At 41.1% G+C, this 27,589-nt stretch overlaps 3 protein-coding genes and 1 long non-coding RNA gene across 4 annotated transcripts in view; 1 reads left to right on the top strand and 3 right to left on the bottom strand.

Moving 5' to 3' along the window:
* The window catches only part of chsy1 (chondroitin sulfate synthase 1), a 50,664-nt gene extending 45,869 nt beyond the window's left edge, over positions 1–4,795 (bottom strand). Inside the window, exons 1-2 of the mRNA XM_058401239.1 lie at positions 4,048–4,795; positions 482–977 (exon numbers count right to left, since the gene is read on the bottom strand). Of these exons, the coding sequence (XP_058257222.1) occupies positions 482–977; positions 4,048–4,364 (813 nt within the window). The 5' untranslated portion in view covers positions 4,365–4,795. The remainder of the gene's footprint in view (positions 1–481; positions 978–4,047) is intronic.
* Positions 4,796–9,874: 5,079 nt separating this feature from the next.
* Positions 9,875–15,224, bottom strand: selenos (selenoprotein S). The gene is made up of 6 exons (XM_058400873.1): positions 14,982–15,224; positions 13,697–13,825; positions 13,500–13,606; positions 12,565–12,654; positions 12,399–12,471; positions 9,875–10,809 (listed from the first exon to the last, which is right to left on the bottom strand). Exons 1-6 carry the CDS (start codon positions 15,070–15,072, stop codon positions 10,730–10,732), a joined length of 570 nt encoding a protein of 189 aa, XP_058256856.1. The 5' UTR covers positions 15,073–15,224; the 3' UTR covers positions 9,875–10,729.
* Positions 15,225–15,359: 135 nt separating this feature from the next.
* Positions 15,360–19,601, top strand: LOC131360414 (uncharacterized). Its single transcript, XR_009205884.1, has 2 exons — positions 15,360–15,498; positions 15,612–19,601. It is a non-coding gene; the product is annotated as an uncharacterized LOC131360414 (long non-coding RNA).
* snrpa1 (small nuclear ribonucleoprotein polypeptide A') lies at positions 17,179–23,029 on the bottom strand. The gene is made up of 9 exons (XM_058400872.1): positions 22,817–23,029; positions 22,401–22,548; positions 20,539–20,617; positions 20,217–20,263; positions 19,496–19,598; positions 18,691–18,770; positions 18,257–18,332; positions 18,075–18,168; positions 17,179–17,506 (listed from the first exon to the last, which is right to left on the bottom strand). Exons 1-9 carry the CDS (start codon positions 22,896–22,898, stop codon positions 17,355–17,357), a joined length of 861 nt encoding a protein of 286 aa, XP_058256855.1. The 5' UTR covers positions 22,899–23,029; the 3' UTR covers positions 17,179–17,354.
* Between the last annotated feature and the right edge of the window lie 4,560 nt (positions 23,030–27,589).

Here is a 27,589-nt window from a genome sequence, read left to right as displayed (position 1 = left end):
ATGTGATCAGTGTGCTCTGACCTTCTGCTTCCTGATTTATCTGCATATTACACAAAGGGCTATTTCTTGAAATTGGAATGCAAAAAAAAGGAGACTGGAATTGACATGTGAACTGAACAGCTATGGGGTTTTTTTTTTTTAATTTTGTAGGAATGTGCTATTCTAGTAACAGCAAGGCATCTTTGTCTTAATGGATTGACTGGAAACCAGCAGTACGTCTGAAAATCCATCTCAGTTCCTACATTCCACTGCAAAATATTAGGAGTGTATCTCAATGCCACTATTTGTATGTATATCTATATCTGCACCTAGATTTACATCAGAAAAGGGATTGGGGAATGTTTTGGATTTCTCGTAACCACCATGGTGTTCCTCATGTTCATATCTGTATTCGCATTCATTTAGAGAACATTACTATCCTGAGTAACATTCATTTTCAGTTACTTCTCTATTAAGGATCAGGATCCCGATGGTCACTCACCTCATAAGACCAGACGCATTGCACCCCGGCAAATCTGCGCACGCAGCGTCCCACCTCCACGTCCTCGTGTGTGGTGTACATCTCCTGCAGGCACTGGCGGATGTGAGGCACCATCCTGCGCAGCACCTCGCGGCTCATTATCACGCCCGGGCCTCCCATGCAGAAGTTCTCCCCGGGTTCCAGTGCCAGCTTGCCCAGTTCATCGCGAGCGCCCATGCCTGTCTGGCCCAGGAAAATGGCCTCGCTGCTGTTCAGGCTTCTCAGGAAGCTCTCCAGGCGTTCGCTCTTGATGTAGACGTCGTCGTCGGCACGCATGAACCACTCGAAGCGGTCCAGGTAGTGGTCGTGCATGTACTTGAGCATCATGAAGGATTTCTTCTGTGGAGGGTAAGAGTCGTCCACGTTCTTTAGGGCCACGATGGGGATGGGGATGGACGTGTCCGAGCCCTCGCTAGAGAAGAACTCCACTTTGCCTGGGATGGTCTGAGCCCAGGTCCTGCACAACAAACAGAAGTGACAAGATGCTGATGAAAATGAAAGGAAACATTTACGGGATCATTTTGAGATCACGTACTTGCAAATATATACAGAAAAAAAAAACTAAAATAAACAAATACCCTAATTGAGCTTCATTTTTTTTGTGCGCGCGCGCGCATGGATGAGAGATAAGAAAACTTTGCTCAATAAAATGTAAAGCCAAAAAAGTGATTGTAGTTTTGTTTAGTTCTGGTCAGCATTGCTTCTGCCCACAGCGAGACACCCTTGCTTTTTGAAAACGCTCTCCCGAGTGGATAGATCTGAATACAGGGTTAAAGTGTCGAGTGAGAAAACTGAGATATTCAAAACAATGTGTTTTTTAATGACGCACTCAGCTTAAAAATAAATAAATAAATCACACACACAAACAAATGCCTGACGGAAATGACACGAGCCAAAGACTCGTGTGTGTACACATGTACAGTGTAGGGATGTAAGTGATGTCAGACGTAGATGTTCAGGGTAGAAGAGCATTTTTAAATGAAAATGCTGTTTTCAGATCTATTCAGAATAATGTGAAAAGTAGCCCAAGTAAATCATTACATACTGTATAAAGTACAGTACACTTAATGATGCAACTTACAATAAAATGAAATTAAATAAAGATTAGATATAGAGAGACAGAAACAGAGAGAGGGCGAGAGAAAGAGAAGGATAGAGGGGGGAGTGGGAGAGAGAGAGAAAGAGAAAGGGGGGGAGGGGGAGGGAGAGAGAGAGAGAGAGAGAGAGAGAGCGAGAGAAAGATGGGGGAGGGGGAGGGAGAGAGAGAGAGACAGATCTATGCATCAGGCATGTAATTGAGCATTTGAGGGATACGAGTCTAGCTCTGGGAGTCTCTGGCAGTCTCAGCATGTGAACTCAAACTTCTGGTCACTAGAGCACAACCCTGACCTACCAATCCCCAATGTCACCATGGCACTGACCAACTCTGCTAAAATACAAAATGTTACCAAAAAAAAAAAAAATCCCACAAGAAACAAAATAACTAACCAGAGAACAAAAGCTCTGTTCCTGTCTTACATGGTCCAATCTGGTAAAGTTTGCACAGATTTTTTTCCTCAGCTGTGGTAAATTTTCCCATGAGGAACAAAGATTGTGCTGCGGTGTTCATTTTTCCCACATGGAGCCCCGGGCGGGTCTCAAATAGAGTTTACAAAAATAGCATGGAATATGGATTGTCTACCATGAAAGCCACTTGTTTCATTTTCTTGAGAGACAAAAAAAATGAACAAATGAAGCCATATGAACCTCTAACAGTGTTCCTCGTGTAACAGACAGACAACACAGCCATTTCAGCCTCGTGAGGCCTTCAGTGATGAGTTTCTCCCCAGCTCAAGACTGGGACACTGTACTATATACAGAAGGATTACAATTTCAAGGTTATCTTTCAGGGCAATCCAAAAAAAACAAAAAAAACATTCCGGCTAGTTTCTCTTACGGAAAATTGGCCAAATGAACCCAAGACTAATTTTGCATCTGAATTCAAGCCTAAAGCCTTCCTAATGACTGCATGTTGTGTGGGGGGGTGTTAAGAGCTTATTTTTAACTCACACCAATGTTTCAATTTTATTTTTAAAAGGCTAAATACATGTTAGATTAAAGCTAAAAATCATATTAAACCCATCACTAGCTCTTGAGTGACATGCTAAAGTCAGTAATCCGATGGGAAGAACCAGCTCCTGGGGACCGTTGATTTTTATGCAAATTACGGAAGCAAATTCCCATTTCATGGTTTGTCTTTGGAATCTTTATAGCTGTAGGAATATTCTCTTTTTCTTTTTTTCCCCCCAACCCTGATGAAGTTCAGGAATTTTCCTGCTGAGCCTCTCCATGACGTTACTACTCTGCACTACTTGCGCTTTGGTCAGTCTGCTAGATTCCTGTGTTTGTGGATGCATGTAGACTACACAAAGGGGCAGAGAAAGTGGAAAGGTGGTGCAGAGAATACGGGATAAAGAAATGCTTTGCATCTTCAAAACTTAATTCCCAATCCTTTGGAGATTGTGATCGTCAAGAAAACAGGTACATGGCGGTATAGCTGAATTGCTGAATTTTATATGAAAAAATCATATGAATAAAATGTATTCGAATAGGGCTACAATAGTATAAAAATTTTGCAAAAAAAAAAAAAAAAAAGTCTTGTTTCTGTGATTATATAGACCTAATGTAGCCCTTTTTATAACACCACTGGATGCACTTTCATGTGTCACAGTGGATAAATATAGCAGGACCCACTTTAAAGCAAATTCCTGGGTTTTCATTCCCAGTCCAGCCCTGACCAGCCCAGCTAAAATTACCATACATTTGCAACTACACAAATGTCCAGAAAATAAAAAATAAAAGCCTGCCTGGGACCCTATACCAAGTGCATTCATCTGTGATCCTGTATATCTATACTGATTATTCATTGAATAAGAAGCGCTAAGGAAATGGCAGGTGCAGCACCTAACACATCCTGAACTCAGGTTTCTGGGCATGTGTGGGGTTCCTCCATCCCAGTCCTCATTTTCCTCCCACCTCCCAGAATGGCAACTCTAAATTGCTCATAGGTGTGAATGTGTGCGTTCTGTGCCTTGTAATAGATAGGTTTCCCCAACCAGTGTGTATTCCCACCTCACTCCCAGAGTTCCCGGGAGAGGCTCCACTATGACCCATGCCGAGGATTAAGCAGTTCTGGAAGATGAATGAATGAAAGAAATAAAAAATGCCTCAAGACACACCAGACATAGTGGAGCACTGAAACTTCATCTACACTCCAAAGCTGGTCCATTTCTTTACTAAAGGTGCACGAGGCAAAAAGTTCCTGTAAAAGCATGTCATCAACACACATGCACATGGAGACTATGACAGCTGATGGAGCAAGTCAGCTGAGCTTTACCGTTTTCTGTTCTGGAGAATAATAGCAGCATGCAGTTTTACATCCCCCCTCTGTGTGTGTGTACGTGGTACTCCAGCATGTTCCCCACTCAAACTGATGGCTCTGTGGGCCACGGCGTTGTTCCCCATGCTCTCTTTTCTCTCTCACTCACCTATAAGCAGCCACTGCGCGGTTGTTCAGGTATTTCTGCGCGGTCATAACGCCCACGAAGAGAAAATTATGGCTACTCTGGACGGCTTTCTCCGTTGGCAGCATGCCGCTCCCCTGCGCCGGCCACCTCATCCCCCCTCCGTGCTCTCTCCTCAGCGGGCCGCTGATGCCGCAGCCTCCCCCGCCGCTCGCACTGCGCCTCTGCCCGGCTTTCTTCAGCTCCGTGGCGCGGGGTAAGATCAGCCTGGATGCCAGAGTGAAACCCACCACCAATCCCAAAAGCACACTGAACCATGCTCTTCGACTTCTGGCTGCCATTCCACACCAAAAGACTCTCCCGCTTCCCCGTGTGTCAGTGTGTGTACGGCTGTGTGTAAACGTGTCTCTTTGAGAAAGAGCCTAAGGCCGGTTTTAAAGTGAAGCCCCCCGCTGAAAACCCGGCTCGCGCTCTCTCATGGTAGCAAAGCGTCGTCTACTGCCACTAAAACCCGCGGCTTTCGCCACATACCCCGTCTAACTACGTCCTCCTCCGCTTACCCATCTAACCTTTCAAGCATTCCTCGGTCGAGCTAAACAAATTACAGCCCTCGGGCAAAAGATTTACGGCGTCCAGGCAGCGGGCAGCGTCCCCATTTCTTTCTGACTAGCTCGCCATTGTGAGCGCGAGTGAAGTGTTGATTGCTTCGCAGCGACGCGGCTGCTTCTTCTTCTGCGTCTTCTTTTACCTCTTCTTCTGCAGTGAGGGATTGGAGAAGGATCGGCCACATGCAGGACACAGCGCCGCCCACAGGACTGCGAGCAAGCCCTGCTGAATAATACCACCCTGGAACCCCAATTTTACCCAGAATTTAAGTGCTAAAGAGTCCAACCCATCCTGCGATGATCCAGAGATGGACCAGCACCTAATGGGTTCTGCTTGGTGAGGATTTGGGTATTCAAAGCAACGCTGCCAACCCTATGTGGACTTTGAGGACGACAACAACCTCCTAATTTATACACAATAACAGTCTACATATGTTGTATCTGCATCACACAACTGACTGTACATAACTGCAGAAATCACATTGTTCATATTACGCTCTCCAGTGTTTAGAACGATCTATAATCACACTCTCCGGTGTCACCTAAATGAGGATGAGGTTCCCTTTTGAGTCTGGTTCCTCTTAAGGTTTCTTCCTCAAACCATCTAAGGGACTTTTTCCTTGCCACAGTCGCCTCAGGATTGCTCACTAGGGATGATTTTGTCTAACATCTAGGACTTTTTGCACTGTTTTTGTTCCTTATGTTCTGTGAAGCTGCTTTGAGACAATGTTCGTTGTTAAAAGCGTGATACAAATAAAATCGAATTGAATTGAAATGGACGTGTAAGGATAAAAAAACACCTAAATAGCGTAAGAGAAAAAATAAATTTACGATCAACTATTTATTACAGTCCTTGTTGTCTACCTTTATATGAACTATTTACCACTAGCCTGTTGTCTGATGCTAAAAATAAACTCAGTCTTGAAATCCAAAACAAGCAGAAGCTCCCTTTTTGGCCATTGCACTTGGGTAATAATTGCACAATATGGCCAAAGGTACACTATATTGCCAAAAGTATTCGCTCACCCATCCAAATAATCAGAATCAGGTGTTCCAATCACTTCCATGGCCACAGGTGTATAAAATCAAGCACCTAGGCATGCAGACTGTTTTTACAAACATTTGTGAAAGAATGGGTCGCTCTCAGGAGCTCAGTGAATTCCGGCGTGGAACTGTGATAGGATGCCACCTGTGCAACAAATCCAGTCGTGAAATTTCCTCGCTCCTAAATATTCCACAGTCAACTGTCAGCTGTATTATAAGAACGTGGAAGTGTTTGGGAACGACAGCAACTCAGCCACGAAGTGGTAGGCCACGTAAACTGACGGAGCGGGGTCAGCGGATGCTGAGGCGCATAGTGCGAAGAGGTCGCCAACTTTCTGCAGAGTCAATCGCTACAGACCTCCAAACTTCATGTGGCCTTCAGATTAGCTCAAGAACAGTGCGCAGAGAGCTTCATGGAATGGGTTTCCATGGCCGAGCAGCTGCATCCAAGCCATACATCACCAAGTGCAATGCAAAGCGTCAGATGCAGTGGTGTAAAGCACGCCGCCACTGGACTCTAGAGCAGTGGAGACGCGTTCTCTGGAGTGACGAATCGCGCTTCTCCATCTGGCAATCTGATGGACGAGTCTGGGTTTGACGGTTGCCAGGAGAACGGTACTTGTCTGACTGCATTGTGCCAAGTGTAAAGTTTGGTGGAGGGGGGATTATGGTGTGGGGTTGTTTTTCAGGAGCTGGGCTTGGCCCCTTAGTTCCAGTGAAAGGAACTCTGAATGCTTCAGCATACCAAGACATTTTGGACAATTCCATGCTCCCAACTTTGTGGGAACAGTTTGGAGCTGGCCCCTTCCTCTTCCAACATGACTGTGCACCAGTGACCAAAGCAAGGTCCATAAAGACATGGATGACAGAGTCTGGTGTGGATGAACTTGACTGGCCTGCACAGAGTCCTGACCTCAACCCGATAGAACATCTTTGGGATGAATTAGAGCGGAGACTGAGAGCCAGACCTTCTCGTACAACATCAGTGTGTGACCTCACAAATGCGCTTCTGGAAGAATGGTCAAAAATTCCCATAAACACACTCCTAAACCTTGTGGACAGCCTTCCCAGAAGAGTTGAAGCTGTTATAGCTGCAAAGGGTGGACCGACGTCATATTGAACCCTATGGATTAGGAATGGGATGTCACTTAAGTTCATATGCGAGTCAAGGCAGGTGAGCGAAAACTTTTGGCAATATAGTGTATTTGGACACCGGGCCATCACAAGTATACGTGGCTGCAAAAGCACAGGCATTAATACAGAGTTGGGCCATCCTTTAATTTATAATAACCTCCACTCTTCCGGCACTGATGTTGAATGAGGAAGCCTGGGGTACAGTCAGCTTTCCAGTTAATCCCAAAACACTGGGATTGGGTTTAGGGCTTGGGGCACTCAAGTTCTTCAACTTTTCCTTGGCAGAACATGTTTTTTATGGACTTTACTTTGTGTACATAGGCAATGTCATGCTGAAGCTTTTTTGGACCATTCATACAAAGACATTCAAGACAACTTTGCGGCACCAGTTTTTGCTATATGGTTTATTGATCCATTTACTCCCATCCAATCTTTATTGTGCTACATGTGTGGTAATGATTTATGTTAATGAAAATGTATTTTAGAGTAAAGACATTCTGTATTATCTAGTAAATATTGTACATTCATTCATTAATCATCAGGAAATGGTTTATCATGGTTTATCAGAGTCATGTATCCAGAGTCTTTCCACTTTTCCTTCACCTTTAATTCACTTCACTTTGGATGGGATGCCAGTTCATAGCAGGCACAATACACACACACATTCACACACATCTGGGGCAATTTAGAATTCTAATCCACCAACCAGCATGTTTTTGGAAGGCTGGTGAAAACCAGTGAGCCTGGACCAACCTGAAGCTGGAGACCTTGCAGTTGTGAGGTGACAATTCTACCTGCTGCACCATCATGTGTTATGTATTATCATCCCTGTGTGGATCAATACCATGTCATGGTGAAGGAGCTTCTGTACTCAGTAAACCCCCTTGGTGAACAAATCTGAGGGGAGAGGTCAGAGAAAGAGCAATCCCAAAATCCCCTTATGAAAGGTACAAATAGGTTGTCAGGATTAGGGAGCCATTATCGGGACATATCCCAAGTGCCAGACTAGTTGAAATGCTATTAGACTGCTGTGCAAGCCACATATTGCTGATATTTTGTTGCAATGTTATTCATAAGTGTACTCATGAGAGTACAAGATACCAGAGTGGCATGGGCCATTTTATATTTGAATGATTAGGTTTTAAGACATGTGTTTTGGACAATTGGGTCACCGGAACAACTCAACAGTACTGGGTTGTGAGATGGAGTTGTCATGCAGAGCACCAGCCAGACTTACTTTGTAATGCCAAGAGAATGTCTGGGGGCATATGACAGATTCAGATGCCCCTAAGCAATCCCTGAAGGTTCTCTCAGATTTACCAAGTAATCTGGCTGGTGCGCTTCAGTAAGAGATTCATTCAGCTCCCACCTCCAAAAGGACACCTTCTATGTATGAGGTCAGGGACAGTGAAGCTGATGTTTGATTCCACAATAACAGAGGTACCTGCAAGAAGCTGTGGCTGAGAGACTGTCAGCACTGTGGTGAGGGAAGCTGTCAAGTAGAAGAACAAGGCCTTTTTAGTAATGCTCATAGATAGCTTTCCTGATTAAATTGAGAAGTTAGGGGCTGAAGCGAAAGCAGTTGCAGAACTGAATGTTGGGATATGGAAGAACTTTGAAGAAAATGTTCTGGCCAAACCTTTATTGCCTTAAGAAGGGTGAGACAAGATCACGCACATGCATTGCTGAGCAAGTGTGGGGGACTGTTGACCTCTACTGGACATAATGTTGAGCAATGAAAGAAAGATTTGGAGTGATTTCTTAACCTAATGGACATGGCCTCCTTCCAGAGACAGTGCCAGAAATCTCTGTGATCACTGAAGCAAAGGTTACTATTGTGGCTAGAAGAAAACTTTAACAGAGCAAGGCTGTAGTAGTAAATGAGATTTAGCTGGAAATGTAGCAGACACTGAACAAGCCTGGCGTTGTGTAACATGTCTCTTTAATGATGTATGGAGATCTGGGGCAGTACCTTTGGACCAGCAAACTGGGGAAAAAAACATTGCCAGAAGGAGTGTTCCAATTAAAAGGGAATTTACTCCTCACCCTCCCAAAGAAAATCTATGCCAGGGTTCTGGAGAGGAGACTCTGTCTGTTAGATGAACCTAGGATTAACAAGTAACGTTGCAGGTTCCACCCAGGCCACAGAACACTGAGCCAGTTCTTTACTCTTGCACAGCTTGGTCAGGGGTCATGGGAGCATGGCAATTCAGTCTACATCTTTGCTATTTGCAGATGTTTCTGTTCTTTTAGCAACATTTCAGTTGGACCTCCAACATGCACCTGAATATTTCAGTGCTCAGCATGAAGCAGGTCCAAGACTCTCTCATGGATAGGAGCAAGAAATTCCCTTCAGGTGAGATTAAGTACAGTAAGCATCAGGCAAATTCTACTCGATGGAGACGCTGGACCAGCTAGAGGAAAATCTTTAGCTGGACATGAGACATTTTGGATCAGATCACACCGCCAGCCTTCGCTCCCCACGTGCATCAATGAGCCTTGGCCACGCATGATCCTGACACCGGTTCCTTCCTTGGACTACTTTTGATAGATACTGACCACTGCAGACCGGGAACACCCCACAAGAGCTGCAGTTTTGGAGATGCTCTGATCCAGTCGTTTGACCATCGCAATCTGGCCCTTTGTCAAACTCGCTCAAATCCTTACGCTTGCCCATTTTTCCTGCTTCTAACACATCAACTCTGAGGACAAAATGCTCACCTGCTGCCTAATATATCCCACCCACTAACAGGTGCCATGACGAGGAGATCATCAGTGTTATTCACTTCACCTCTCAGTGCTCATAATGTTATGGTTGATTGGTGTATGTGAAATGTTTTCAGTAGTTACCTAATGTTGACTCACATACACTCGGAAAATGACAATAACCGTTCATGATTCATGCAACTTTACATATTCATGCGCTATTTGTTATCTCCATCTAGTGGTGAAAATGCTAGAGTACATCATCAGCACTAAATAAACCTTAATGTGAATTCACTGATAAGTTTCCAAAAGAATGTATGTATTTACATTCGGTCAGAGACCATAATTTCTTAAACAGTAAATGAGAAGAAAAGCATTTTTAATCATGAAAAGTTTACAAGTACAACAAAGACATTTCATGGTAGTCTAAGAAATGTTGCACTCACAATTACAAGATTTATTTCTTCTATGAGGCCACGTGATTAAAAGAACTGTTTGGCAAGTTAAAAATAAAAAAAAATAGCCAAAAGGTTTGGACACACCTGATAATGGAAGGGTTTTCTTCAATTTCTACTAGCCACGCCTAAAGTAGAATATTAATGAAGACATTATTACTACGAAATGACCTATGGGAGTATGCAGTGACCAAGGAAATGCACTACATTCAAAACATTATGAATACAAATGCCTTAAGACAGGAAATACATATTCAATCTAGTGTGTCCAAATGTTTGATTTACAGAACAGAATTTATTGTTTTGATGTATTGGTGTATATCACACACTCACAACTGAAAATCATCAGCCAACCCCACTGGACTGAGTACCTTTAGTGAGGAGGCGTCATTAGAAACCGTCACTCTCGCATGGATAGATCCTACAAAGTGCCACTATGCACGTATTCGAAAAGACTGATGATTACTGCAAGCAAGAAAACGCATATTAAAACTTTAACATATTCATGAATCCTCTTTGATGTAACTAAGATTTGAAAACCTTTAGAAAGTCTGAGAGAAATTATATATAATCTAAATGCTGCTTAAAAAAATGTATTTGATGAGTGAAAAGAATCTTCCTTTTTATGAAATAAACGATCCATATTAATCAATATTACTGATCCATGATGAGTGCAGACGGTTTCAGGCAGTTGCTCGTTGTGTTCTTGTTCCTGAAGGGTCAGAGGTGACCAGAGTTATGTCCCTCTGACCTCCTTTAACCTCATCCTCCAGCTGAAGGCCCTCTTCTGCCTGGTCTCCATGAGCAGGTCCCTCCTCCATCACCGGTCAGTGGATTATAACCTAACACACACACACACACACACATAGATATATTCCTTAAACACGGAGGGAAAAAAAAATCATCACAGTGAAAAGTGCAATTAAATTGTGTATTGTACCCATGATCATAAAAGGATGACCAAATGAAAACGCAAGAGATCCATACAGTGCAAACAATTTCTGCTTACAGTATTAGCAGTGTTTATAGCCAAGAATATACACCGACCAGGCATAACATTATGACCACCTGCCTAATATTGTGTTATTTTGCCTGACCCACCATGCACTGTGTATTCTGATGCCTTTCTATCAGAACCAGCATTAACTTCTTCAGCAATATGAGCAACAGTAGCTCGTCTGTTGGATCGGATCACACGGGCCAGCCTTCGCTCCCCACGTGCATCAATGAGCCTTGGCTGCCCATGACCCTGTTGCCGGTTCACCACTGTTCCTTCCTTGGACCACTTTTGATAGATACTGACCACTGTAGACCGGGAACACCCCACAAGATCTGCAGTTTTGGAGATGCTCTGATCCAGTCGTCTAGCTATTACAGTCTGACCCTTCATCAAACTCGCTCAAATCCTTACACTTGCCCATTTTTCCTGCTTCTGACATCAACTTTGAGGACAAAATGTTCACTTGCTGCCTAAAATATCCCACCCACTAACAGGTGCCATGATGAGGAGATAATCAGTTATTCACTTCACCTCTAACTGCTCATAATGTTATGCCTGATCGGTGTACATCACCATACAATATTACTGTGTTATAAAGATCCATATTTACTAAAAAATAAATCATAGAAAAAGTCAAGTACAGAAGACTCTTCTCATACACTCTTATTGTACTTTACATCCGATTTCTTGTGGATTATGCAGGAAAAATTCTAAAGAAATAATAAGTTCAAAATAAATTCCATATTTTATCACTTCCTCCAGCTCCACATGCTCCTGAATGAGGGAAACCCAGTAATCTACCCAAACCTCATCTGTTCTTTTCTATTTCTTTAAATCATAAAAAAAGACCAGTGTTTTATTTGTACTATTTCTGAACGAAAATAAGCATCTATTCTAACCACATGGTTTAGAATAATATATATATTTGTAAAAAGGAAAGACGCCTAGCTGTTATTTGTGTTTACAGACATCAGTAGGTTGTAATGATCGGCACGGACCGCGGTTAAATGTCATTATTTAGGCAATAATCTTACCGAGAAGTAGCATTTATAATTTCGGACTAGGACCGATCGATGACAGCAATTTCGAAGTGAGAGCAGACGAGAGGAAGGTTGTTGGAACAGAGACATGTCACTATTGCACTTTTTCTTATTCCCACACAAAAAATCATGTACGCTTTGTCCTGATTCAGTGTGGATTATGTGCAATATGTTATTTTCTCTTGTATTCCAAAACAGTGTAACAGTACAGACAAACCTCATGCTGGTGTATACCAGATCAACCAGCCCACACGACACAGCCACTGAGTAACACCATCCCAATGGTGCTGTTTTATAAGTGTTGAGACTAAAGCAACGATTTGAATCTTTACACTCCTGGTGGTATGTGATGTGTAAATAACAAATAGCGCACAGATGAGGTGTTATTTACCGCTGCTCCGAAGAGACTTTTTGTCCGTCTTTGGCTTCAGCACTGTGGTGGAAGTCGATGCCTCTTCGTTGTTCTTCGAAAACCCAGAGAGACGACATGAGTAGATTAAAAACCTGATACATTTCCTGCTTCGATGGTAGAAATGCTCTTTCTTTAAGTAACTCACTTGACTAAGTCGGGTGTTTCCTTTATAACTCTTCCCTTCCTTCATGCTTTCCCACTGCTCGATTTTCTGTCGTCTTTTCTCCTCCTCAAGCTGAGACAGAAATATTAATTTTACTACTCAGCAATGTGCCATATCTGTATCTGCAATCGCGATTCGGACATACAAGTACATGTTTATTCACTTTACTGAGAAAAGAACAGAAAACCTATTTACATTTACACCAAATACACTTACAATGGGAGTCTAAGAGCACCTCTAACAGGAATATTAAACGTCTTAGGGATGTCAAAGATGTTCTCAAATAGCTCAGATAGATCACAGCGCAGTTGAAAGCTTGAACCTGATTGGTTAGAAGGTGTTAGTTAATTTTCTAGGCCATACAGTCAGGTCGTCATCATCTCTATAGTAACAAATCATTCACGATAGTGTGCACAAGCGTACGTCTACAATTAATGATGTTTAACAAAGAAAAATATAATCACTTATGTTGATATGGCTTTGGTAGTGTATCATTTATGAAGGTAGTCTCTAATGTCAGTGCTTTATAATAGTGAACTAGGATTCTGAAAGAAAGACATTTCCAGTGTTCGAGACATTTCTAAAGGGCAAAGATGTTTCACAGCTGCTCTTACAGTTGTCTTTTATTTTATCTTATAATCGCACTCTCTGGAGTCTGGTTCCTCTCAAGGTTTCTTCTTCATATTCTCTCAGGGCCTTACTATCATCGCCTCTTGCTGAGTCATTAGTGCTAAATTTCCATTCGATCGTTTATATATTAATGTAAAAGGCTGCTTTGGGACAACGTTGTTGTTAAAAGTGCTATACGGCAGTTATAGTGAATTCTGTTCTGTTCTGTTCTTAGTTAAGAAAAACCTGTTGAAATGCATCTCCACTTCATACAGACATTAGGATGAGGAATGCAATCAAACGCTCACTCTCTGCTGTTTCTCTTTAAACTCTGCAGCTTTGGCATCAAGCTCTTCTTGCATCTTTCGGCGCGACGCCTCCAGAGCCTCCTGACGCTTCACCACGGACGACGGGTCTAGAAACAAACCGAAACTGGTTTAGCACTTGTTTAGACACTTCCTACATAGCTCTAAAAGTTTTTTGTGATTTTATTCTCAGCACTGACCTTGAGTGACTGCTGAAGCTGAGCTCTGGTTCAGGCTGGGGCGCTTCTTACTCAGATACTGGATGAGGAAGTAAACTCCCACACACAGGACCAAAACGAACCATCCATAGTGAGAAAGGAAAGTGGAAACTGCGGGCAAAAAAAATGATGCGATACATTAGCTGTAGGGTGTGAGGCAAGATGTCTGGTTTAAATGGAGCTGGGGTTTCATTTTAATGGATGAGCCTGATTTTGCCTAAATATGTTTATCAGAAAAAAATGATTACACGTCAAAGTCTTTGTGAAATGGTTAGACGTTTTATTCCGTATACTATCGCATTTCCTTTTGGAACAGGAAGTCAGAGTGAGATGATGTTAGAGCCCCCCATCTGTGGATAATTTCTCATTATCGACATCATTCCTAGATTATATGATGATGCGTTTCTGGGGTTATGCTGTACATGTCTGAGAAGAAGTCGACTATCAATGGTGCCAATGGCACCGGTGAGACTCGTGGTGACAAACCAACGACATCTGAGTAGTTGATAAAAACACTCTTACAGATAGAGAAAGCCACAGTATATAAACTGAAGACATCACTTTCTTGATCAGTCTGAGGCGGCAAGAACCCTGCACTGAACATCCCTAATTCGGTAACTGACTACACAGAAATCTGCCTGGTCACATAATCATGAGCTTGCACAAATTCCTGCCTCTCTGAAATGATTCAGCTCCAAACAGTTTGTCTCAATCAATGGATAGGGGGGAAAAAGGGGGAAAGTGTGCAGGAAATACACTAGGGGCGGGACTTAACACCAAAACCTTGATTGGCATGTGCAAAAGCCAATAAACGTCTTCCAGGACACTTTACATACGCACACAGCATAACAGGAAACTAGGCTAGCAAGCAGCTCTCCCTTCTTACAGCTTGCAGTTCATTAATATATAAAGAAACCCCAAGCATTCATACACCCCTTATAACGTCGCATCCAGATGATTATAGCCGGATTTCTTTATTCCCTACCAGCTCACACACAAACCCCGCCCCCTACTCTGACTGGTAGTAATCCCTCTGCCGTGATTGGCTACACACATGTACGCGCCGCTTTAATAACCAATCACACTGTAGCAAACAAACGCGACGTGTCTAAATACAAGTAGGGAAAATAATGAAGCTAGCTAAAGTAGCCGATGACGCTGCTTTTTTAAATTTTTATTGTTTTGATGATTCCAAACTTATTAGTCACTAACTCCATGTAAATGTTTTATAATTTTATGATATTGCAAAACGAGAGTGTTTATCTACCAGTTGCTTGAAGAAAACTCAGATCCTGGTTCTTCAGATTCCCTTCGTCAGCTCCGGATTTTATTTCCGCATCGCCGCCGTTTGCCTCCATGTTGAGCTTGTGTTACAGGTTACACTTTGCTTCAGACGATTATATTAGGTGGTTATTTCCCCATTTTATAACGCACCCATAAGCCAAAGTAGCCTGAAACCCGATAACCAGCTAACTCGCTAAGCTGAACCGGATTTCCGTAAACTGGAGGGACGCGTTGTTGGAGAGGGCGGGGCTTCTAGAGCGCGTCGGCGAAAGGGGGCGTGTCCAGAAACTGATTTTTCTATATATAAACAATCCTCTTCAGTTATTAGAGTTTACTGAAATCATTTGAGTTGTTATTACTGCAGCCATTAGAGCTTTGCTTTTACATTTTTACATGTTTCATTCTAATCAGTACCACGCTTTGTACAATAATAGCACTAAAATGCATTTATATGCAAGGTGAAAAGTAAGTATTACTTTGGAACCCATTCAACTAAACAGGTTTGTATCTTTAATATTTAATAACTTTTACTAAACATTTAATAATCACATAATAATACTAAATAATAACTACCATCCATTGTAGTTGAATGTAATTTCCATGATCAAATTAGGTGAGATATTAGAGCTTGAAGTGGAGAGGGTGAGCAGCTTTAAATACCCAGTGGTCCACATCAGCGAGGACCTCACCTGGACACTCAACACCATCCAGCTGGTTAAGAAGGCACAACAGTGGTCCTACTCCCCGAGGAGGCTGAGGAAGTTTGGCATGTCACTTAAGATCCTTAACGTCTACAGCCGTGTTATTGAGATTGATATGGCAGCACTACTGTGAGGGATCGTAGACATTTGCAGAGAGTGGTGAAGACTGCTGAGAAGATCATCAGGACTCCAATAACCTCTCTGAAGACACCACAGAGTCCACAGGAGAGCTGCCTCCATCCTTAAGGACCCCACCCATCCCCAACATGGACTGTTTACACTCTTACCCTCAGGACAAAGGTACAGGGGTGTGAAATGCAGGACTTCCAGATTAAGGGACTCATCTTTCCCTCAGCTATTAGACTTTTAAATAGGTAGCCAGAATCTATCACATAGATTAGTTGGACTAAATTGCTCCTTCTCATTTTGCACACTTGTTAATGTTACTGCTGCTATTATTATCAAGTAGCTGCATTTCAATTGCACATTGTTAATGCTGCCGCTACTATTATCTACAGCTGCATTCAGTTTGCACATGTTACTATAGTACTATTGTTTTGCACATAAGTGAATATTGCAATATAAGTCAGTATTGTACACTTGCACATACAGATATACATAGTCTATATCTCTAATTCTACAGCATAGTTTTAATTTTATTTTTAACATATAGTTTTTGTACTTGCCTTGGCACTCACCAGGGACAGCTAAGAAATTTCACTGTACAGGAAAACCTGTCTTCCTCACTTTGCACACGACAATAAACACTTTGAATCTTTAGTCTCGGTTACTGTATAATACAGCTGTACTATAATAACTATAATAACTAGTTTAGGCACCAATCAAACATGCAAACAGCACTCAATTATTTACAGCTACTACACAATTTCTAAAGCAGAACAGTGTGTTTCTTCTTACTGAGTATTGTCTTCAATGAGAATGAACAGGATTATTGGATATTTTTTATTTATAATTCTCCAAATGGTTCTGCTTCTTTTGGAGTTGTGCCGATTATATTTTTTTCCAAAAAATACATCACACCCCATTGTTAGGTTTATTGGGTATATTACGTACTGGACATACACTACCGCTCAAAAGTTTGGGATCACTTGCATATTTCAGCTACGGAGGGAGACTCTATCAGCCAATCCATCTTGTGGGAGATGCCCCAGAAAGCATGGGGTGAAATCTTATCAGACTATCTTGAAAAATTAACAGCTAGGATGCCCAGGCTGTAATTCCTGCAAAAGGTGTTTTTTTTGATGAAGGCAAAGTTTAAAGAAAACCTTCATTTCCATCAAAATCATTATTTCTAACTCTGACATGTCAGCATGTCCTGTTCTTTTGCTATATTTTCTATTCAGACTAATTTCGTGTTTCCTTGGAAAACTAACATTTTTGAGCGATCCCAAACTTTTGAGCAGTAGTGTACATTGACATTTTGAAATATTTACACATAAACTCAACATAGTATGAAACTAGAAGCAAGAACATTTTTATTCTTAAATCATTAAAAAAAAAAAACAATGGTTAAATGTGTTTAAACACACAAACAAAAAATAAAAAAAAGTTGCATACAAAGTACTCTGTCCAACATTTATACACAAACTGAAGAGATGCACAACTGGCACATCATCCGTACAACATGAAATGAACTACGATCCATTAACGTGCATGTCTTCCTCTCCGTTTTCCACTCCATCATCTTCCATCTCGTCCCCACCGGCAGTGTTGTACATGGACACAGACTCCTGCATCCCCATTTCAGGCTCATCTTCCTCTTCTTCCTCGACCATGCTCTGTGCACCTGGAATATTACGCAAATGAACGTCACAGTGTGAACAAGACTGTCTCAACAACACACTTGTTTGAATACAACGTTGTTTCTATAGCGACGGCTCATTAATAGGGATCAGTGTTTCTATAGGAACGGCTCATTAAGAGGGATCAGTATGGCTGACATTCCACATAATCCAACACTAATAAATGGATTAAAACCATGGTGTCAGTTAACAAGGAAAAATGTGATCACTGATACAGTGAAGGTTTCTGTAAGCAGACGTTTCTCTCATATTCATAGGAGTCTCTAGTCAGTGCTTTGTTGCATGCAGTTTGAGTTGGTCCAATATTTTTTGACAGGATAATCAGATCCTCCCAAGTATCAGCTTTATACATTTATTTAGATTAGATAACTGATGAGCTGACTCTACTTCAGCCGATCGAACTGAGCTGACTTCTTTCCTGTTCACATAGCTTCTTTGTGCCTGAGTGGCCCTTAATGAAATACATTCTTTGCCAAACCATATTAGTGTTGTAGTTTTTAATACCAGCTCTTCAAAATGAGCAGTGCCACGAAATTAAAGCCGGTGTATTACCTTGTCTGCTTTCTCTTCCAGGGATCTGACCAGACTGCAACATTCCCTTCAACCTCTCCACTTCAGCCAGCGATGTTGCATTTGCGATAGCAGCCTGTGGGCAAGATGCCACTTTTAGCCATTTAATCAATCGCAATAAATCACCCACACTTCATTATCGGAACAGAAACAAAATCAGTAACCTTAATGGCTTCCACGTCTGCCGCAGAAGGCCCCGTTTTTACTTTCTCAGCCTGCAGTCCGGCTCCTGGCGTGAACCTGAAACACACACACACAAGGTTTCTCAGGGGCTTGTTCAGGCAGACCTGCTCCTTCAGCCTTTTAACCACTGTTCTTTCAGTCAGAGTGTAGTATCTTGTGGATCTTATCATTTTCTTAATAAGCTGATACAAAGAGAGAAATGCCTTGAGCCAGCTCTCCTGGAACACACTGCAGATGGATTTGTGGATTTTTTTTTTGTATGTGTGTGTGTGTAGTTTTAAGGTTTTAGTACAGCCAATTGAACAGTTTGGGGTGAAATCCAGATCAGGTCACTGGGGTCTGAAGGCCCAATAACACACTTCTTTAAGTCCAGTGATTCAGAAGAGCTGTGCTTGATCAAGGGCTTTCATCTTACGTTTTTGTGCGCTTGGCAATATCCTTTGCAAGCTGAGCACCCCGTTTGCCTTTGAACATTTTCTCAGCCTCTTGACGTTCCTACGGTGATACATCACAGAGTTAATGCGAAAAAGCACAGACATCAAGCAGGATTTGACTCCATTCGGAATGAGGGACAGTTAAGCACCACAGAGGAAAAGGAATGTACTTGAAATAAGAAAGGAACACAAGTTAGTCTGCAGTAGCAGATTAACAATCACCAATTCTGTGCTAATGACCAAAGTTTCTTTCAGCTCCTTTGAAACTTCAGCTCAATGATTAGACCAGATCTTGATTTCACATATAATACCTGGAGCACATCCGAGTTCTTTTTAATTAATCGCAAAAGGTGCTCTGAACTAGCCTGGGCTTAAACGCACATCTTCTTGAGATGATCCTGTCGTACATACAATCCGATCTCAACATTTATTTCGATTGACAGGCCCAATTCATCATGAATAGTAACTGTTTATATGGTGGTGGGACTTTATGACTAAAGGACAGAAAAAAAGCTAAGTGTGTCTCTATATCTGGTATCCCTTTCACTCTCCATCACTATGTCTGTAGAAATTTTTTGTGGCCCATCAGATTTAATAAAAGCATCTTCCAAGTGCTCCTGCAAAGCTACAAACTCTAGCAGTAGCATCACTGGCCTATAAACAAAGCTTTAAGGAAAAGCAGGCCAATTCCAGCCTCATATATCATCACACTTGAAAGTCTATCCTACCACATTAAACCCAATGCTTTCTCTTCCTTCAAATCAAACACTCATCATTGTACCCTACCTTTAATTTCACCTTCTGGAAATCCAGAACACGTATCTGTGGAAGTTTGTTGATGACATACAGCCTGTAATGCTTCTTGTTGGTTACTGGGTTTCTTAAGAGACTGGAAGGGGGGAAAAAATGTAAAATGTTTACTATTTATTGAGCAAAACTGAATCCATAAATAAAGAAAGCTATCCATATCTACATTTACATTCATCCTAATCACTTCCATTATACCACAGCACAGCTGAGTGCTCAAATCTAATTGGCTGGAGAGGTGTGTATTACTTCAGGAAAATAGCTTGGACAGAAACTTTACCGCACTTCTTCCAATATGTTGCTGTTTATTTAATAGATTTAAATGTTTTGTTGCTTACAACAGTAACTCTAATATTTGTCAAATGTGAAGGGTTTTTAGAAGAAATTTTTAGAAAATAAATTTTAGTCTTGCTCAGAGTCTGTCGTCTCCGTTTTTGTGACAAGCAAATGGCTGTGCAGAGTAATACACTACAGACCGGGTTTTACAAAGCCTATGTTGAAGCATGTTACTCCTTATTCAATCTACAGCTCAACCATAATAAACATAAACACCTAAACCGAAGAGAATGAATGCCAACCTGAATAAAAAAAGTGCATATTCTGTTAATTAGAAGGATGACCAACATGCACGTTTTAATCTGATGAAACAGGATTATTTAGTCTACACGTATGTGCAACGTGAAAGATCGTGATCAAATACCTGAGAAGAGTCAAGGACTTGACTGTAGCGAGAGGATCCAGATCACCCTGTTAATCAAACACACACAACAAATCGTTTAGTAAGACGTTCAGCCTGATGGTGCATTAAAGCAGGGTTTCTTCAGCCCTTTGCAGATGGGAAGCTCTTTAAGTGAAAAGAAAATCTGCAGAGCCTCTCAGTACAGAGAAGAAAGAGCGAGAGGATGAAACACTAGCAGTACGTTGTGATGGACATGATTGCGAGACAGCCAGCTTTTCTGATTCGGCAGTGAGTGCGAGTATGTGAGCAGAATTACACATCATCTCAGTGGAGCACTACTCACCAGCTCTTGGATGTTGTTACTTGTAAGGATCAGCTCCTTAAGATTGGGCAATGAATGCTCGAGGTTTTCACCGATCCGGCTGCAACAAAAGCACATCAAGCTTTAGGACATTTCCATAAACAAGTAAAGCTGAGGTTATACATTTACATATGCCATGTTTTTTTTTTAATGAGAAGGATCATAAAAATTGCATTTTGTTTTTATTGAGTTCTGCCCTGAGTAACTTTACTACACTTTAAATCTTTGAAATCCTCCAAGTCCAAGCTTTTCAGCTCAGCTTTGGACGGCAAGAGTACTACAACTACGGTACATATTTGCAAGGAGAGCTGATATAAATGCTTGAAACCATCATAGGTGAAATATGCCACATATGCCATGAACTTTTACCTAAGGTGGCTCTTCACCCATTGTGAGTGAGTCTCTTCAGTAACAAGGAGAGGTGATACAGCAACAACTCAACTCAATACAACGACTTTACACACAACAGGACAATCTAAGATGAGTGTTTAAGACCAGCCTAATCTTTTGAAATGGTTCAACCTTAAATAAATGTATCCCCCTTTATCCTCTGATGCCACCACCAGGACTGATTTATTTGTACTACATTGATCCCAATCAGTTTGCCATGTTTTTAAGATACAAGAGTTTACAATGGGTGTGAGCTCAGAAGGCTGGGGTTTTGTTTTGTTTTTTTTAGCTCTGAAGATGACTCTTCTTTAGCAGCAGCAGCATCTGATTGTTCATTCCCTGGAATTCACAATGTCCAAACAAAACAAAAATGTATTGTAAAATTCTGTGCCTCAGATGACCACGGTCCAGTTAAAATTTCCACAAAAGCTGGGTGTTCATTTTTGAGGGATGCTAGAGTCTGTTAATCTTAGGAACTGAGAAACTCTTGAGAAGTCAAATATCTATTCCACTTTTCTGATCTATTCCACTTTTCTTTTGTTGACCACAAAAACACGTGAGCTTCAGATTTTGATCCAATTGCAAATATCTTGGAAATCCCACCTGAGACTTAAAAGCTGTTGGTGTGGGTCTGTCTTGTCTTGTACTGTTTGCACATGCTGCACTTTATGTAGCTAGGGCACTAGTAACTTTCTGTCCTTAGCTCTGTATTGTTGTATTTGTTCTGTAGATATATGTTATATAGCACCAGGGTCCTGCAGAAATGTTGTTTCATTTCACTATGTACTGCGTCAGCTATATGTGGTTAAAATGACAATAAAGCTCCTTGACTTGACCAAGGCTCTATGGAAGATCAGGGTTCGAGCCCCAACACCACCAAGCTGCCACTGTTGGGCCTTTGAGCAAGGCCCCTATCTCACTCTGCTCCATGGGCACTGCATCATGACTGACCCTGTGCTCTGACCCCGACCCCAACCCTCAAGGATGGGGGATATGCTTCACTGTGCAGTAACGTGTATGTGAGAAAACTGAGGGGCATGAAGCCTATATTTACGCCACACATACATTACAGCACAGTGGAATTCTTTTCTTCGCATATCCCAGCCAAGGAAGTTGGGGTCAGAGTGCAGGGGCAGCTATGAGAACTGGAGCAGAGAGGGCCTTGCTCAATTGCCCAACAGTGGTGGTGGGGCTTGAACCCTGATCCTCCAATCAACAACCCAGAGCCTTAACCACTTGAGCCACCGCTGTGAAAGACAACTTAAATAACACACACAATAACGCAGTGTAGATTTGAAGCATTATTATGCTGCTAATGAGACTTTATAACATTGACACAATAAACCAAAATCAGAAGTTCGTCTAATCATCACATGGGAAGGTTTACATGTAGTGTCACAGGTTAGACACGATCTCTGCTCTAAGGGAAATTGTGTCTCCCTTTATTCACTCACCAGATGCGATTGTTGTTCATCAGCACAGTTTTGAGTCTCCTGAGCAGAGGAAATCCGTCCAGCTTTCGGATCTCATTATCGGAAAAGTCAATGGTATCAAACTGATCCAGTGTGGCGCCGAGGTTCTCCAAAACCGGGATTTTATAACCTGCAGAAAAAATGGCTTTAATGCTGTAGACTACAACTTAGAGGCGTTACATGGAGAAAAAACACCTAACAAAGCACGCTCACTTTCTACAGCGTCTCATAAACGCTCACTACGTATCCTCAATGCCTCATTGTTCCCTACATAAGCGCCCTAATAAGACGATCACGTAATAGCTTCTACACCATATGTAGTGCACTTCACTAATAATTACACACAGTTTGAAACCCAGCCGCGGCTATGCTAACTTCCATTAGCTAAGCTACATTACCTCGCAGATCCAGTTCTCTGTCCCGGACCGGATTCGTGTACTGAGCAGCCTGCTCCACTAACTCTGCCGACAATTTCACCATGTCGACTAAACAAAAACACAAACAAAAACAAAATACAAAACAAATATATTCCCAATATCGCGCGTCCCGACAGAGCAGAAGAACAAACGCTAACGTCTAACACACGCTGCCGCCAGGAAGTACCTGAGCGCACTATTTTTTTTCCCCTTCCGGAATTAGGAAGAACAATGCTGCAGTGCTGACCCCTGCTGGACTGGAGCGGGATCGTCCACGTATACACGTTTATTGTCCCTGATGTTGGAGAATGGGACAGGGTTATCATTCCTGAACACTAATCATTCTAAGTTTCTTAGTAGGAGTCTTGATTTCTAAAGAAAATGTATGTCTACATCTTTATATTTATAAAATACTTTCATTATTTATGGCAGTGGTGGCTCAAGCAGTTTAGGTTCTGGGTTGTTGACTGTAAGATCAGGGTTCAAGCCCCAGCTCCGCCAGGTTGCCACTTTTGGGCCCTTGAGCAAGGCCCTTAACCCTCCAGGGGCGCTGTATCATGGCTGACCCTGCGCTCTGACTCTGACCCCAGCCTCCAAGTATGGGATATGCGAAGAAAGTGCTGTAATGTATATGTGACAAATAAAGGCTGTAATATATATATATATATAAAAAAAATAGTACTGGAGTGGGATTATACATGTTTATTGTCCATCATGTTGGAGAATTTTTATTCCTGAACACTAATCTTTGTCAGTTTCTTAGTAGGAGTCTTGATTTCTAAAGAACATCTTCATGTAATGATAGTAGGGTGGGGAGGTGGGGGGTGTTAACAATGGACATTATCACAAAGCAGCTTTACAGAAATACTGTGTATATAAATTCAGGATAAAATGTCTACATTACATGATGCACAAACCAGAGGGCTGATAAAAAAAAAATTCCCTGAGACAATATAGACTTGTCTGGGTGACACCGGATAGTGTGATTATAAACTATTTTCTAACCCCTGTAACTGTATTATATAGACAATTGTGAACACCAACAAACCTGAGTGAACCGAGAACTGTGAGCCAAAACCCTCCATGCTTCTTTAACTAAGATGAACTTCACAAAAGGCTTGACTAATCAAATATGTTTCCAGCCTATAGAAGTAAACACCGATTTTACAGTTTCTCAAGTTTGCACAACACAATCCATTTTGTTTCATTGCACATGTTTTTTCAGTGCTATGTCCTGCCTTGTGTTGTTTTTTTTTTGTACGTACTTCCTGTTTTTTGCACCGTCTTGTCTTTGCACTGTTTGCACCTGTTGCACACGTTGCACTTTATGTAGCTAGGACAAACTTCTGTCCCTAGCTTTGTTTGTAGATATTTGTTGTATGTTGTCTGTGTAGCACCAGGGTCCTGGAGAAAAGATGTTTCATTTCACGTTGTACTGCATCAGCTATATGTGGTTGAAATGACAATAAAAGCTTCTTGACTTGACTGAGACTGTTTGTTAGAGTCCTGGACACTAACTGAAAGGCTGTTGGCAGCTCTGTCCATACTGTAGCCTTTACTATTCGAGGCAACAACAAACAGCCTGCCCCTTTTGATCAAAACTGGTGTGGCAGATCATAAAAAAAAGACCAAAAGTGGTACGAGACCATTCAGTGCTTTATAGATCAGTCATATTGTTTAGTAATATGTACAGAATTTGACTGGGATCCAGTGCAGTTTTGACAAGACAGGAGTGATGTGTTCATATCTCCTGGTTGTATTAAGGTCTCTGGCTACTGCGTTCTGGACTGACTGGACTTTATTTATGCACCTACTGGAACATATAGGCAGTAAGGCACTACAATAATCCAATCTAGAAGTAGCAAAAATATGAAATTGTTTTTTGTTTTTTTTTTGCATCATATAGTGACATTATCTTTCTTATCTCTGCAATATTTCTGAGATGAAGAAGGTTATCCTAGTGATATTATCCACATGAGCTTCAAATAAAATACTGCATAATAAGAACTAAGTTCTTTTGCTGCAATATATGATGAAACCGAAAGGTCATCCAGAGATATTATATAATCACGAAGCTTACTTCTAGCTGCATGTGGTCCAAGTACATGGACGTCAAGTAGAATTGGGTAAGATTGGCTACTCTAGATTGCTCCTAGTTGTGAATGTGTGTGTGTGTGTGTATGTGTGTAGTCCTGGCTCACACACGGTGTTGTTGCAATAGGCTCTGAAGGGTAAAACATTTACTTACTGTAATGAATGAATATTTAGATGGACTTAAGCGATCAACCTTCATGCACTGTGTGCTTTGTCTATTCTGTAGCTATACCTCTGATTTAAAGTAAGGAATTGCCTGTCAAACATTAGTTATAAAACAAAAGGAAGCATACCGTTTGCTGTTTTGGGATTCCCTCCTGCACCACACAGATAAATTATGACGTTAAACACATGACCTGACATTCATTCCTTGTTATAAGAATCAAATGTAATTTATATGTATTTTTATTTTTATCTAACAGAATATTAAATTGCAAGGTATTTCTCAGGCCTGCTTACCCATAACTTTCCCCTGGTGCCGGAGAAAAAGTGGACATTTTTAGGGCTAGCCATTGCTTTCAGCTGTGACAGGTTCATAAAGAGGCTGGCAGATGTTGCTCGGTGTAGTGAAGGTGGAAACGGATGTTTGTATATTACTGCAGGAAAATTTATTCGGAACAGGACGACTGGACGCAAGCCAGGAAAACAGTCAGCAGCCTTTGAGATTTATTCTCCAATAAACAAAAGACTGAAACAGACCTCCTGGGTTCACCACCATATAAAATCATATAAAGTTTGGGTGGAAAAAGGAAATTAGATCCTGCAGGAGTGCAATCAGCAATCTATGCCACAAAGGAATATCAACATCTTTGTAGATTTCTCTGTGCTCTTTTTAAATGTAAAGTCAAGCTTTTTGGATAATTCAAAAATAAATCAGTCCATACTGCAAAGGACTTATTCAAAGAATTCTGCTACAAAACAGTCTGTATGATGCAGGGGTAAAAAAGAAATTAGGCTTTGTAGAGCTTCTGTGGCATTCGGGTTAGTTTTCTCACTCTCAATCTCACATCCTGCTTTCATCAAAACTCAAAAGAGACCAGGCCTCACACTGCATTTAATTTAATGTCTCAATGTTAACTCTCTCCTTCCTGGCACCGCCTGACCTCGATCACTACACGCTTTATGAAACATCCATCACAATATTTGAAGAAAAAGCATCGCTGGTCAGAGAAAGACAACTTCCTGATAACACACACCTTTACAGAAACTTTCTTTCAGACCGTAAGAGGAATAAAGAATGGTTCACCTCGGCGAAATGATAAGCTCATAATCAAAAAGGAATCAAAAGAAAGGAATTCAAATCTCATAAAGCTTTTGTCTCTTTCTCTCTCACCGTGGCGCTCAGCTGCGCTGTCTCTTTTAGAAGCCCTGCTTTTAAAGTCAGCAGGGATTTACTGAGCTGGTTCTGCTCTGTTGAACTTCTTGTCCAGAAATAATGGATTTTTTACTCTCTCTGAACTGGCAAGAATGCAGGAAGCATAAATACCTTGTGTTCTGATGGAGGGAAAAATACTTCAGAATTGCAATCAGTCCTGCAGTCAGTCAACAACGTGAAATTATAAAACAACAATAATAAAAGAAATGTAAGGGAATGGTTATGCAAATTAAATAACGTATAGATAGATAGATAGATAGATAGATAGATAGATAGATAGATAGATAGATAGATAGATAGATAGATAGATAGATAGATGCATCCCAATGGGAAATTTACCTATTTAATTGTGTACTATTATTGTTCATTTTTTATAGTTAAATTTTTGGCATTCCTTATATAGGTTTATATAAATGGTGTCCAGTCAAGAAGGTATAGCTGCCTTTATGTGCTTTATCATGGTCAGGGTCGCTGTGGATCCAGAGCCTTTCACAGTATCTTTGAGCCTGAGGCAGGAATACAATACATATCCTTTACAATATGGATTAATACAGAAATTCATCAATTTAATATAAATATAATATAAACCAATAATTTAATAATAAAAACCAATAAATATAAACCAATAACCAAAAATTTAATATAAATATAAATATAAACCAATTATATTGTTAGCACAGTACTAAGAGTATACTAAGAATGTCTAAACTGCCATCTGTGATCAGCATATGATCATCAAACAACATTTTTATATTGAATTCACTGTATATTTAACAGTCTAAGGGTTTCAGGTAGCACATCACAGTTTACTGCATCTGCATCTTCTTCCCATGTCTGTATGGATTTCCTCCAGGTTTTACAGTTTGCTCCCACAACATGCCGGTTGATGTACTGATGACTCTAAATGACTCTAAAGGTGTAAATGAGTAAAAGAAGGTTTGTGCACATGGTGTTCCTCTTCATGTCCAGTGTTATCTTGAAGAGGCTTACCACAACCAAGACCAGGAGAAAGCAGTTCCTGAGGATTTATAAAGAAGTGTCTAATAATTCTTATATCAGGTTGGATTAAGAATAAGAATAAGAATAAGAATAAGAATAAGAATAAGAATAAGAATAAGAATAAGAATAAGAATAAGAATGGCAATAATAATAGGAATAATAATATGTAGTTGTTGTTGTATTTATATAGTGCCTTTCCACAGCTCAACTCATTTTTCATTCCAAGCTAATAGTCACAGGGAAGAACAGTAATGAACAAACAACAGACAATAAACAACAGTGTCAAA

This window comes from Hemibagrus wyckioides, linkage group LG10, assembly GCF_019097595.1.
Source record: "Hemibagrus wyckioides isolate EC202008001 linkage group LG10, SWU_Hwy_1.0, whole genome shotgun sequence".
NCBI lineage: Eukaryota > Metazoa > Chordata > Actinopteri > Siluriformes > Bagridae > Hemibagrus > Hemibagrus wyckioides.
This window is presented reverse-complemented; position numbering and strand designations above follow the sequence as displayed.